Here is a 15,194-nt window from a genome sequence, read left to right as displayed (position 1 = left end):
AACAGGAGGGAAGGCTACAGGCCTGGCATTGTAGCTGCCGGCCAGGGGTGGGGGGAGGAGAAGGCATGTGTATCAGCACAGCTGAGTCTGCAAGAATGAGTGAAAGTCATGTCCATCTTCCCCTCAAGCCAGTGACCTCTGAGAATCAAGATGGTGCTTCCTTTGGTCACTGCTGTGTCTCCAGCCCCTGGCTTGGTGGTGGCCTGTTGCAGGCAGGCAGGGATGGTCCTTTGTATACATGAAGGAAGAGAAAGTGTTTCCAGGCAAAAGAGACAGCATGGGCCAGGCCCTGAGGTAAGGGTGGCCCTCAGGGAAACAGAACTTAGAAGTCCAGGGCAGGTGAGTCCTGGACTTGGACTGGTCTTGGAATTGCAGGGACGGAGCCTGGGGAAGGAGAGTATTTGAAAAAAACAGATGTGGTGAGGTGAGGCCAGATCTCAGAGGGCTCGTTATCCAGCGTTCAGATACTCATCTCTCACAAATGGTAGCCACAGTGCTAGTCAACGAGGGATGTTTTATAACCATGTCAGGAGTCTCCTCCCAGGCCGTTATTCCCTGAGGCCTTCCGTCCAGATCTGCTCAGGGTTCTGCTGGCTAGACACTCCCACCTTCTGTTTCCGGCCGGGCTCTATCCAGGCTTCCTGAGACTCCCTCACTGGTCGAAACTCCGAACTCCCCTTCACCTATGAGAAAGCTCTATTCCCTTTGCCCATCCCTCTCCAAATAGTAATAACGATAATAATGGAACGTCAAGTAGCATGGAGTCTCCTTGGATCTTCAGAGACTTTAGTTCTTCTGGTTGCAGAACCAAAGCTTTGTGGGACCCTAGGCCTGGGTAGAAAGCAAAAGCCTGTAGATGTGCTGTAAATCTGGGTTAATATGTGTATTTTGGGTAGAATAATGGATTGAGATCTTGCTAATATACTCAAAATGGTGGTCAAGAAAATCCTGTCTTCGGAAGATGCTCTGGCGGTGGCAGGAGGAAGGACAATCAGGTTATGGTTCTTTCAGTGTCCAGATGGTCAGAATGTAATTCAGAAAGCTCTGCTGCTTTCCAGGGGCTGGAGGCCTCACCTGTACTTCCGTTAACTTCCGTTAACTTCTGTTAACTGAACTGCAGTGGCTTCTCTGCTCTGTGGTCGCCAAGGTGGTGTCCGTGGTGCATAACCAGGGCCCCTGCATGTGGCTCTCGTGGTGTCCCTTTCCTCCTGACCATTTAATCAGAGGGTTGGCTCTCAGATGGGGGAGAGCCATCATCTGTCACACTCTGGCCCTGGGCTGAAATTCCCCACTTGGGCCTTGACCTCCTGTATCTGAGACGCGCCTGTCCGACTCCATGTCTATAGCTTGTCCTCAGATTACGGTGTCTTGTTGGAAGGGGAAAAGAGTCCCCTCTTCCCCACATCCCACAGAGGAGCTCTGGGTAGGAGTTTCTCTCCACTGGGGTCACACGAGCCCATCAGTGGAGCTCCCTAGCTGTCCTCTCCTCCGACCTATCTGAGTCTATCCCTTTCTTCTCAACTTTAGGCCCACAGACCAATTATTAATGTTTTTTTACCCTCTCCCCTGCAGTCCCATCTGGAGAGGATTGAAATGATGGTCCAGTAGGACTTGTGGCTTGATCACACACAGCAGTGGTCTGCAGGGTGGCAGAGGCAGGGACTAAAACGGTCCACCTGTTACCGGGTCCAAGCTTGCTGCATGACAGGCCAGTAAGTCAAGAGATGCGTTGTTGGGGCAATGGATAGCGGCTTTATTCAGAAAGCCATCAGGTCGAGAAGATGGTGCACTTGTGTCCCAAAGAAGCAGCTTTGCCCAGGTTAGAATTCAGGCTTCTTTTATACTAAAAGGGGAAAGGGTGTGGTTGGTTGTTGCAGACTTCTTGTTGTCGGAATCCTTTATTCTTACAGCTGTCCCCATAGGTCTGGTCACAGTGTTCCTATAAACCTCCAACAAGACAAATGTTATTATGACCCAGCAATCCCACTCCTGGGCATATACCGAGAGAAAACCATCATTCAAAAAGACACATGCCCCCCAATGTTGACAGCAGCACTATTTACAATAGCCAGGGCATGGAAGCAACCTAAATGCCCATCGACAGACGAATGGATAAAGAAGGTGTGGTAATATATACAATGGAATATTACTCAGCCATAAAAAGGAACGAAGTTGGGTCATTTGTAGAGACGTGGATGGATCTAGAGACTGTCATACAGAGTGAAGTAAGTCAGAAAGAGAAAAACAAATATCGTATATTAACGCATATATGTGGAACCTAGAAAAATGGTACAGATGAACCGGTTTGCAGGGCAGAAATAGAGACACAGATGTAGAGAACAAACGTATGGACACCAGGGGGGAAAGCGGGGCGGGGGACGGGGGGTGGTGGGATGAACTGAGCGATTGGGATCGACATGTATACACAAATATATATAAAATAGATAACTAATAAGAACCTGCTATATAAAAAAATAAAATAAAATTCAAAAAATAATGCGATTAATGGATTTGGAAAAAAAGGCATGTTATTTTCTGTTCTGTAACTTTTTATCTCTTATGAATGGAAAAGTTATACCTTTAAAGGTCAGAGCCTTGAGAATGGGGTATCCTGTGCACTGCAGGCTGTAGGCAACATTCCTTCAGTGATTAACTTTCAGGGAAAACAATAGGATACGAAGCTTAAAGAAAAAGAGACAGATCCGATATGGAGTCAGATTTGATCATCCCTGTGACACACCTGCCCACACGGCCCTCTGCTGTCCCCAAGCCCTTAGTACCCACACAACACCACGACTCCTCTTCTTGTGTCACCAGAGAAAACCCAGTTTCCTTTCACTGGAGGCAGAGAGACCCGGGCAGCAGCCACCACAGTCTGCTTTCCAAAGATCCTCCAGTGAAACACTGGCCGCACTCATGACCTCATCAAGTGCACACTTGCAGAGGGTCAGGCTTTGAAGAATGCAAGGCTGTTTCCATTCTTTTTTTTTTTTAATATTTATTCATTTAGTTATTTATTTGCTTGTGCCAGGTCTCATTTGCAGCAGGCGGGCTCCTTAGTTGTGGCTCACGGGCTCCTTAGTTGTGGCATGCAAACTCTTAGTCGCAGCATGCACGTGGGATCTAGTTCCCTAACCTGGGATCAAACCCGGGCCCCCTGCATTGGGAGCACGGAGCCTTATCCACTGCGCCACCAGAGAAGTCCCTTCAGTTCTTATATTACGTTCCATGGCCATGTAAATTTGTTTATAATAGGGCCACGCATTTAATCACTTTCATCTGGGTTTTATCATTTCTGACTGTATTCAGCCGCCGAGAACCTCAAGAACATGCCTGTGTGTGTCCTTCTGAACCCAGGAGACTCCTAATAAAGACAGAGGTGAAACAACTTGCCAGAGGTCATGGAGCAAAGCTGGGACCGAGTCATTCTCTCTGAATCAGACTTCTGCTGTCTAATGCTTGATATCTCCTTTCTTTCCATGAGCATCTTTATTTTAATATGATGTCACTTAGAGACAAAAAAAGGTAATAAGCTTGAGATAAATCAGACAGAGGGAAAAACCATAGTAAAAATGGACAATATACCTTTAACTTTTTTAAAGGTTATAAGCAGAGGCCCCTCATGCACTTTTTTTTTTAACATCTTTATTGGAGTAGAATTGCTTTACAACGGTGTGTTAGTTTCTGCTGTATAACAAAGTGAATCAGCTATATATATCCATATATCCCCATATCCCCTCCCTGTTGACCCTCATGCACTTTTATTATAATGTTTGAAATATACATTATAACAACTTATTATATCTGGTATGTCCACGGTACAGGTTAGGTGTGAGCGGCAGATGGGTGAATACTTTTAACAACTTTTAATTTGCCTGAAATCCTTTCTATCTGTGTAGTCATTTACTGTGGGGTTGACTTTCTTGAGGCCACTGTGAATGTGTTGCCTTTATTCGTCTCCTGGATGTGACAGCTTCACAATTACTGCGATTCTGGTATCCTGTGACTTTCTGGTACTTAGGTGAGTCCTTGGGTCCTCATTTACCTGCAGAGGAAACTGAAGTGGAGAGAGGGATGTGACACATTGAGGTGACCCAAACAGCAGAAGGCCCAACAGTGATTTTCCCTGGGAACTTGTAGTCATGTCTCTGGAATTTCCTTCCGAGCCACAGAATGGCCTGCGTCAGAGGGCAGATTGTGAGGTGCTGCTGTCATACTTCTGGCATCCTCGGGACGCTCCGTGGCTTCATGGACCGTGCTCACAGGACGTGCTCTAAGACTTAACGTCTCTAGGTCTGGGCCTTGGCTTGGACACTTCAGAAATCGGAATTTTCTCTTTGATGATAACGTTTTAAAGGGTCGGATTTCGGGTTGTTTGGGGGAGTACTGACAACTCTCCAAAGTGTGTTTTGGAAATGTGAATTCTTGGTTTTGTGCAATTCAAATGAGTCTTTAATATTTCTTATTTTATTGTCCATGAGGTATTGTCTCTAAAGTGAATCTGAATCACAGCTTGGTAGCTTGTGCAGAGCTATGAACAAGTAGGCACGTGGTAACTAGGAACCGGGCTCTCCTTCCCTCCCTACCCTCACCTCAGCCCCCAGTGTCTTAGTGATAACAGTTCCAGTATAAATTAGTCTCAGGAAATATTATGGTAACATGCATTAATTGAATGGGCTTCAGTTTTTATTTTTTGAAGTCGTATGTTTTTCTAAGTTTATTATCTGTTACCCTGTTGTCATTTGCACAATTGCATTAGTTTTCTCTGAAAATATTATGAACAGGGGAACTAGGGTTATTTCTTCAGAGTACTTCCACTTCATGTATATACCATAGTAGATAACACATTTGACAAGGGGCAAGAAAAAGGGGAGAGGGGACATCCAAGAAGTGACTCAAAGAGGGAGAGAGAGGAGGGGGTGATGTGTAGAGAAAAAGGTGATAACAAGAAGCATATTGGAATGGGGTTTACTTAGTTCTGAATTTGAAGAGAAAACATTCCTAATAAAACATATTTTCACATGCTGAACCCTGTACCCCTCCACGTAAAGCTCTTCAGAATCTCCCTTTGGGGGAGTTTGTCATTGCTAGTTAGGTAGTTAGTTATTTGTTTTTCGGTGATGCCCTGCAGAGGGGACTCCTCTGTCATACTTGGACAGAACCCCCTTCCGCCATCAAGAATATGTTAGGCTCTGGTAGACGGAGGCCCTCGAACACAGGTATTTGTAGTCCCCGCCTTTCAGATCCTGTGCTCCCTGAATCCTTTCTGGTCTCAGTCGGTCTCCCATGAATTCCTCCTGCAGGGAGAGAAGGTGTGAAACTTTCGGTCTTGAGATTTCTAACATCTGTGACAATCATAATTCTCATTTGTAAATTAATTAGTTTGATTTGATATGTTAAAATATAGGCAATCTAGGAAGAGTTTTCTGAGAAGGAAGCTTCTTGAGCTCCATTTCCTATGGCTGACCTCAAAGTGTCCTTCATATTTCTAGATTAAGTTTCTTTTTTACATTTTTTAACTGAAAAAGAAAAAAGATGTGAAGTCATATTTGGGTAGGGGTGGGGATAGGGGACCACCCATAAGCCTATTAACCTAGCACATCAACTGTCTTATTTTTGCCTCTTCATTCCCGTACATGTTCATGACAATTTTATTGGCTGCCTTTATAGTGCACGTCTCATATTCTACTGTGTTCACTTAAGCTCGTGTTACAAATGCATTGCCATGTTTAAATGTAGTTTTCGTGATTCGGTGTGTGTCTTAACAGCAAAGTTGGATAAATGGGGTGGACACCTCACTTTCAAAATAACACTTTTCTGTGTATCCTTTGAGGGTCACAGTGCACTTGGCAGGCTTCTGCTTGGTATGGGATTGTACCGTAACAAGTCGATTTATGGCTGGAGCGGTAGCCAGCTGACATCTGCAAGAAGCCTTGTTCTCCAAAAGCATTTCCTTTGAGGGTGATGCCAGGAAGCCAGACAGAGCTACAGATGTCCAGCCACTCTTTCTCCGTACACACCCAGGACGGCAAACTTCTTCTGAACTGATGACGAGAACAGGCTGCTCCGATCTCCCATCCGTGTAGAACAATAGACAGGTCTCCCTTTTGAGAAAAAAAGCCACAGCTGTGCTGTCAAAAGAAAGTTGTGCTTTCAAAGACGTGATGATTCACAGTTGAGTCTCGGTTTAGACTCACTTCTCTGTGCTGACTTTTCTCGGGGACAGTTTGCCTTCCAAAAGGGAGGCAGCTTGTAAATTTCCTATTAGAATAGGGAGTGTGCTTATAAATTCCTCAGGGCTTAGTAATGAGATTTCGTTGAAGAGAAGAATGAATTGGAAGCTCCTTGGGTAGATCTTAACATCTGGATGCATAGCTACTTCTTTAAACTGCTAAGCCGATAAGGTGAGATCAAGGGAATGGGAATTGTATGTTTCAGATGAAAATGAGAATCTCACGATACACCTTTAGGTATGGGTATGAACTCGGGGTCACGTCACACTTTGCATGCTTGGAAATATTTTGAGAAAATGATAGGCTACCTCTTCTTTATGACTGTGATTAGAACTTTATTTGATACAGTAATGTCTTGGATACCAGTTTTCCTTGGTTTTTATACAGCTTATTAGAACGTGAATAAGTAACTCAAGAACATGTTTATACACTTAACCTTTTACAGTAAAAGGAAGTTCAAAACTTTGTGCTTTAAATATACACAGGACAAGCAGAATTGCTTTCTAAAAATTCCTTAAAATTGTCCCCACCCTTCAGAGAATTTTCTCAAATTCTTAATAAATGTTTTTGAAGGAATTCCAAAATAATATGCCAGATGGTTGTAGCACTCTCCTTTCTAGAACTCCCTCTCTGTTGATCTTGAGTTCTTCCTAATGAGAACTCAAGTGCTGAATATCTAAAATGTTATCCAGAGTACTTGTGCAGTTGCTGTCAGCTGCCCTATTGAAACTTGAACATTTGGGGTACACTTTTTTTTTTTTTTTGGCTGCGTTGGGTCTTCTTTGCTGCGTGTGGGCTTTCTTTAGTTGCAGTGAGTGGGGGCTACTCGTCGTTGCAGTGCACGGGCTTCTCATTGCGGGGGCTTCTCTTGTTGCGGAGCACGGGGTCTAGGCGCTCGGGCTTCAGTAGTTGTGGCACGCGGGCTGCAGTAGTTGTGGCTCGCGGGCTCTAGAGCGCAGGCTCAGTAGTTGTGGCGCATGGGCTTAGTTGCTCCGCGGCATGTGGGATTTTCCTGGACCAGGGCTCGAACCCGTGTCGCCTGCATTGGCAGACGGATTCTTAACCACTGCACCACCAGGGAAGCCCTGGGTGCACTTTTTTGCTAAAAGAATAATTTATACATTTTGGTATGGAAGCATATATTTTCGTGTAATTTATAATTATAGTAGTTTTCTTTGAACTTAGAGGGGTGAATGATTGAGATGAAGCCAATGGATTTTTTTTTCCAGCAAAGTTTTTTATTTATTTTGTAAAAGTTGTTTTCTTTTTTTAAATTGGGATATAGTTGACTTATAAGATTATATTAAGGCATGCAACATAATTATTCGATATCTGTATATATTGTGACATGATCACCACAGTAAGTCTAGCTAACATCTGTCCCCATATATGTTACAAAATTTTTTTCTTGTGACGAGAACTTTTAATATCTGCTGTCTTAGCAGCTCTCAAATATATGACACAGTATTATTCATTATAGTTAGCTACATTCCCAAGTCTTATTTATTTTAACTGGAAGCTTGTACTTTTTGACCGCCTTCCCCAATTCACACCCGCCCCCCATGTCCATCCCCTGTCTTTGGCAACCACCAGCGTGTTCTCTGTATCTAGGGGCTCATGGTTTTTTGGTTTTGTTTGTTTGTTTGTTTTAGATTCCACATATAAGTGAGATCATACAGTATTTGTCTTCTTCTGTCTGACTTATTTCACCGAGCATAGTGCCCTCCAAGTCCATCCATGTCGTCACCAGTAACAAGATTTCCTCTTTTTTACGGCTGAATCATATTCTTATGAATCACTGTGAGTGATAATATGACTTGATGGAAGCGTGAATAATAATATGACTTCGTTGCCTTCTTCAGGGGAAGGAGAAAGAATTCTCTCGTAGGAGTACACAGCAGCTTTGCACGTGCCGATGATCAGGGAATGAGCCGGGTTGGGCAACAAGAGAAGAGGCCACCTTCTGCGTGTTTCCTGCAGAAGGCGCTTCCAGGAAGGGACTCTGATGCCCATGTAGTGAGGCAGGGCCGGAATCAGCCCATGTGCATCCTTCCTTTGGATCTGCGTGAAGTGGCTGGTAGCTGGGGGAGAAGAAGGTGGCTTCTGTGGGGGCTACAGTCATATAAAAATCCAAGGACCGAAAGGAGTCCTTGGGTCTTCTGGTCCTGGCAGCTGTACTGGGGCAGCTCATGAGCACCAATTGTTATATTTTCAGGAATTTTGTGCTCCGCTTGTAAAACATAGGCATTACTAACACTAAATTATATAAACTTACAGTTAAATAAATTATATTAAAAGCAAGGGTAATAAATACTATAATAACTGCATAAATCAATCTGCTTCCTAATTATTTTACTGTCCTTTGCTAGCATCTACACTCTTGAGGTAGTGTGTATCGGTTTTTGTTTTGTTTTGTTTTTAACTTACTAGATTACTGGTTTATTATAAAAGGACAAAACTCAGGAACAGCCAGGTAGAAGAGATGCATAGGGAAGGTATGGGGAAGGGGCATGCCCTCTCCCAGTGGCATTCTATCTGCAGGTGGTATGTGTTACATCTGTCTGTTAGAAACACTCAGTGTTATCCTGACAGTAGCTTGAAATCAGAGATGGTGAAGATACTTGGAGAGGCAAGACACCTTTTGGTTAGAGTGGTGGCCAGCTGTGACAGCTACCAGAAGGCTTGCTCTTCAGAGGATTTCCTTCGAGGGTGATGCCAGGGCTCCAGCAAATGCTACAAAGTAAAACTCTCTCCTTCCAGAAAGCCAACTGTTAAACATTCACCAGCACCCGCATTGGGCCTGCCCACTCGCTTTTGTGTCTGAGATAGGGGTGCAGAGATGAACAGAGGCTTGTTCAAAGTCCTGCAGCCAGTAATCAGCGGGGCTAAGATTTGACTTGGGTCTTCCAGTTCCTGCCAAGATGCTCTTCCTATTACACAGATATGTTAGTGGTGAAAGGTACAAGGGTCAGGGGTCAAGTTCAGCTGTGAGCACTTATCTCCAGGGTTCCTGTAACATAAGTGAAAGCTCTGTACGGAGTAGAGTCATAAATGAGGAGAGGGGATGATTAACACAGAAATCAAATGCAGCTGGCAGCGGGGTGGTCGTCAGTTAGGGGGATGAGGCGAGAGGTGCAGAGACCAGCTACTGAACTGTGTCCCTAATGCACGGTAATAAAATTATTGAACGGAAGAATGACTCAAGAATGAAGAACACTTACCACCACCTGATATTATGGTATATACGCATTTGCTAATTTATCTTACATCTCCCTGTTAGAATGTAAGCTCCATGAGGGCAGGGACCTAGTCTTGTGTGCTGCTCTGCACCCAGCTCTCTGAATAGTGCTTGGCACACAGAATATGCTCGATAAATATTGTTGAATGAATGAATGACGCAGTCCTGCCGCATCTTGGCCTCATATGGCTCCAACTCCCAGGGGAAGCTTTGCCCAGAGGAACGTGCCTGGTGACATCAGCATTGGGGACCCTCTAACCCGTGAAAGGCCACTAGACTCTTGGTGACCATCATTTGTCTTTTTTCTCAGATGACGGAAGGCCGTCGATGTCAAGTACATCTTCTTGATGACCGGAAGCTGGAACTCCTAGTACAGGTAAATGCCTTTTGGCCAACTTTCTAAGTCTCTTCTGTGACTGATGTAGTTCAGACTTGGATTCAGCTGAAGGGTGGGTGAGAATATAAACTGTTTTAAAACCTCTGTTAAAATCTGTGAGTGAGGACTGGGGCACACGGTGGTATTTGTGTGTGAGTGTGAGTGCTATTTTTGCTCATTCTGTTTCTTTGTGCACCACGCCTAAGGCATTCGAGGCCAGATGTAGATCTAACCTATTGTTACAAATCTCTAGAAAAGGAAATTCCACAACTGCCATTAACTAATCTTTCTACATGGAAGGAGTTAACTATAATATAACCTAGAGAACTCTTGCTACAATTAAGACTGATTTTGTCATCTTCCTGGCTCAGAGGGGGTAGAAAACAGTTCGTTGTTTTCAAGTTACGCCTTCATAGATGTGAAGAAAGAAAAACAATCTCCTGGCTCTGTCTTCCCTCTAAGGGCTCAGTAACCCCCGATCCCCTCCCATAGGTCATCACTGCCATCGCTGTTGACCATCTATACGTCAGTTAACACACAGGAAATCAATCCATTTATCCCCAAACTAAGAACATATCAGTGGCAGAGAAGTCAGAGTAGGAATTAGAATCATAGACCCTGGTTTTGTTCAGCTTCAAAAACTATGTATCATTGTTTTCCTCAAAGCCCTAAAGAAAAAAGTTTCCGAACTTGACTTCACTCTAAATCTGTTGCTTGCTTCCAGCTTTTCTAACTCTATTTGCCTGATATTCTCCAATGTCTATAAAAATTCTCAGGGCAGTGCCCCTTATCCTCCCTCCTATTTTACCCTGAAGAAGCTACAGTACATCAGGAGGTTGAAGTGATGCCCTGACACTCAGATCTCTTACTTGTACTTGCTGCTGGGATTTGAAAATGTTCAAACTGCTAACTTAAAGAGTGAATACTTTTAATAAGATTTCAATTATAAAGGTATTAGAAATGCAGCGTAGGGAAGAGAGAAACCGTGGGAAGAAGCTCAAAACCATAGCATACTAGTTTGACTACTATTCTCACTTTAGCAGATTTCTTTCCAGCTTTCTTCATCTTTGTATTTCTTACATGGTTGTAATCATAATGTGTGACTAATTCTCTGTATTTTTTTTCACTTAACGTCTTTCGTCAGTCTTTTCCAAGTTACTGTAAGTTGTCATCTTTGTTAATAGCTGCATAAATTCCAGAAATGGATATTCCATTAGTATCAAATCATTTACCCATTTGGGTCCATTGAAGGTTTCTTTACAATTTTTCCACAATTACAAGTAAATGCTGTGATTAATTTATCTACCTGTGTAGGGTTCTTTCACATTTTGGACTATGTCCTTGTTAGATTAGATTCAGAGGATCACATTCGTATTAAGAGTTAAAACTTCCTCTTGGATTTGGAGGTTTGGAGGGTGGGGCAGTGGACAGGACTGCAAAGTGAGCAAGGTCTCTTCAGTTCACAGCGTCACTAACTAACAAAGCGTTTGGAGCTTTACGTTGTTAAGAAGCGTCTTCAGATGCTTAGAGGTGAGCGGTCTGGTGTGTTTTAGTTGCTTTTTTTATACCAAATCTTAGAAAGCAGCCGCCCTCTTAAACAGGAAATAAGACCTCAAGTGGCAGTGAAATGACAATCCGTCGGCCAGCCTGCCCTGGGAAAGTATGATTGGGGGCGTCTGAAGTGGACTCGAGTCACAGAAAAGAGATGTAATTACTGATGTGCAGCAGTTTTGGAAAGGTCATCCTCGACCCTTGACCATCAAGAAAATGTTGGATTAGGCTAAACAAGAGAAGTTCATATTCTTCCCATCCCTTTTTAGAACATGCTTCAAATGTTATTCCCTCTTCCTAGAACACTCCTTCCCATACCCTCACCTCTGTCCCTGGATGGTTTCTGTTAAACTTTCAGTTCACAGCTTAGAAGACACTTTCCCCCGCAAGGCTTTCCCCGGCCCCCCTGCCCCTCCCAGGTCTGGGTCTTACTGTTACCAAACCGGACTTGGGTCTACTCTCCTGCATGCAGTAAAGCTGACTGCTGATACCAAGTCGTGGTGAAGGGAAGTACAGCATTTACTGCAGGCACCAAGCAAGGAGTTTGGGCAGCAATATTCAAAAGGCCTGAACTCCCAACGGCTTTCAGGGAACGCTTTTTAAAGACAGGATGAGGAAGAGGGTTGTGGGGTGTGTGATCAGCTCGTGGACATTCTTCTGATTGGTTGGTGGAGAGGTAGTCGGGAGTCAACATCATCAACCTTCTGGCTCCAACCCGTCTGGGGTCTGTGTGCCTGTGTTCAGCGTGCACTTAACTTCTTCCACCTGGTGAGGGGCTTAGTACCTCCAAAACAGCTCAAAGGATATGGTTCAGAATATTATCTGTGACCCTTGAGTCCTTGATTTTGTTTAATGGCTAAACGATTATTATTTTCTCTGGCTTGACTGTTTTGCTTTGTTTTTGCATTTTCTCACTTCTCTGATTAAATTTGCTCTTTGGGACTTGGGGAAGGCCTAGGAGGCTAAAGTTCTTCTATAAACAAGAGGCAGGCGGAGGACATGGGGTGTCTGTCCGGGAAGGCCCCTGGGTTCCTGCTCAGTGACATTAGCTGTCACCCTTCCCCCTGAGGTTTCCCTCTTACTGTCACAACTCATCACAACTCACTGCCATCGCCTGTTTACTTCTCAGCGTTTCCCAGAGCCACCAACAATTTGAGGGCTGGGTCTGTGTCATGGTCACTGTGTGTCCCCAGCACTCAGCCCAGTGCCTGGCACATAGGTCACTAAATAAATCCTTGTGGAATGAAAGAATGGGCAAATCCTAAGATACCGTGGAATTACCTCCCCAAAGGACCATAGAACCAATTGCTCTGCAGAGAACCAAAAAAAAAAAAAAAAAAAAAAAAAAACATGGAAGCAGCCTAAATGTCCATCGACGGAGGAATGGATAAAAAAAAGATGCGGTGCATATATACAATGGAATACTACTTGACCATAAAAAAGAACAAAATAATGCCATTTGCAGCGACATGGATGGACCTAGAGATTGTCACACTGAGTGAAGTAAGTCAGACAGAGAAAGACAAATATATGACATTGCTTATATGTGGAATCTAAAAAAATGGTACAAATGAACTTATTTACAAAACAGAAATGTTACAGATGTAGAAAACAAATGGTTACCAAGGATGAAAGGGAGGTGAGGAGGGATAAATTGGGAGATTGGGATTGACATACACACACTGCTATATAGAAAATAGGTAACTAATAGGAACCTGCTGTAACTAGACAACCACAGAGATTGTTTCCTGCACCGGTGCAGACCTGGCCACTCTGAATGGAAGCATTTCCCTTCTCTGGGTGACAGAGCACAATGGCGATAATCCCAACATCGAAGGCTTATTGTAAAGCCGTTTGAGATTACGTAGTGGAATCTGCACATCCAAATTCCTGTTGACCTTGAGTAAATCCCACATTACCTGTACAGGGGAAAGAGCAAAGGTCAGGAGTGCACGTACGGGAATTTAGTATTTGAAAGGCTTATCCCGAAATCCACACCATGACATTACCATGTAACTCCCCAAGTCCTTAAATTGCACTTAAGGACAGCTGGAACGATGCTGTGACACAAGGATGTCATTCAGTAACAAGTCAAGCCTTCAACTTTGGTCATCCGTTTGGACTTCGTTCAGCTGCATCACACTCCCATCCAACCCGGAGACAATGGCGTTTGCGCTGTTGCCCAAAACTTTCAACCAATTAGAAGTGTACTCGAAAAAGCCTGCCTCAGAATGAGAGAGGCCGCCATCGTGTACGTCTCTCAATCAACCTCTTCTTGATGCTTCCATAACCAGACAAGAGGGTGCCATGCATGTTTTGTATTAAACTGAACTTCTCACGTCTGCTCTGCATACAGCTATTCCTTTAAAATGACTTTCTTCACTTTTTTTCTGACCTGAATGGGTGTTTAAGGGAGCATTTTGGAAGCAAAGAAAGGGAAATGTGCTTTAGCCTTAGTAAGAGTCATTGCATTAAGATGGAGAAGAATTTCCTGACAATGAGGGTCGGTTGGTGGAGAACTGGAAGCCATAAATGGGAAGATTCTGGGCCCTTTCTCTTGGGTTTTTTAAAAATAGAATAGATTTTCGCTAGATTGGAATGCCTGAGGTGTGGTCCTTCCTTATTAGGGTCTCTTGAGGCTTATGATACTATATGAGATCCTGTCCTCCAGGAAGAAAGGCCAGTGCAAGAAAAACAGACCTGTTTTTTAAAGCCCTTTCCCAGCACTTTAGATGAGTGGGTATTATGCTCTGTTGGCAGAATTTCTTCCCTTTGATGACAGAGCAAATCAGAGTCCTCTCCGTCCCCGCAACTCTGCCACAGTGGGAGCTGTGATGTGGGGCAGATCCTAGGATTACCGTGTCTCTCTAACCCCATCTCTAAGTGGCCATTGGCAGCACATTTATAACTATCTACCTCATTAAAATAGAGGAACAAAGTGTCCTGTGATTCTGAGAAATGGAACAAACTTCAACAAGTCAGTGTTTTTCAAGAGTATTAAAGAGAGTAGCTAAACTATTGTTCTAAGTTACATGGTGTCCCTAATCTTGAGAAAACCAGTGGGACAGAAACATCAGGAGAGATTTAAAGCTACACTGAAGAGTACATTGGAGCCCTTGAAATGTGGCCAGTCCCAATTAAGATGGGCTGTGAGTGTGAAATATGCACCAGATTTTGAAGCTTCATATTTTTTAAATAAAAGGAAAATACCTTATTAATGATTTTCATATCGATGATTCCATGTTGAAATGAATATTTGGGGTGAGGTGAAAGAAAATACATAATTAAAATTAATCTCACCTATTTCTTGTTCCTTGTTTCATTTGGCTACTAAAAACGTTACAATTTCCTATTGGGCTCCCATGATATTTCTGTTGGACAGCGATCTTTTTTTTTTTAAAATAGATCTTCATTGGAGTATAATTGCTTCACAATACTGTGTTAGTTTCTGTTGTACAACAAAGTGAATCAACCATATGCATACATGTGTCCCCATATCCCCTCCCTCTTGCATCTCCCTCCCACCCTCCCTATCCCACCCTCTAGGTGGTCACAAAGCACCGACCCGATCTCCCTGTGTAGCTACTTCCCACTAGCTATCTATTTTACATTTGGTAGTGTATATATGTCCATGCCACTCTCTCACTTCTTTCCAGCTTACCATTTCCCCTCTCCATGTCCTCAAGTCCATTCTCTGTGTCTTCGTCTTTATTCCTGCCCTGACATTAGGTTCATCAGTACCATTTTTGGTTTTTTAGGATTCCATACATATGCATTAGCATACGGTATTTGTTTT

At 43.6% G+C, this 15,194-nt stretch overlaps 1 protein-coding gene across 2 annotated transcripts in view; it reads left to right on the top strand.

Moving 5' to 3' along the window:
* Positions 1-15,194, top strand: part of FRMD4A (FERM domain containing 4A) — a 338,674-nt gene that overhangs the window by 129,724 nt on the left and 193,756 nt on the right. For both annotated transcript variants that reach the window (XM_065870946.1, XM_065870947.1), the window contains exon 2: positions 9,782-9,847. In XM_065870946.1, the coding sequence (XP_065727018.1) occupies positions 9,782-9,847 (66 nt within the window). The remainder of the gene's footprint in view (positions 1-9,781; positions 9,848-15,194) is intronic.

This window comes from Phocoena phocoena, chromosome 2 (genome assembly GCF_963924675.1).
Source record: "Phocoena phocoena chromosome 2, mPhoPho1.1, whole genome shotgun sequence".
NCBI lineage: Eukaryota > Metazoa > Chordata > Mammalia > Artiodactyla > Phocoenidae > Phocoena > Phocoena phocoena.
The sequence above is the reverse complement of the archived record's forward strand: the minus strand, read 5'-3'. Positions and strand labels throughout refer to the sequence as shown.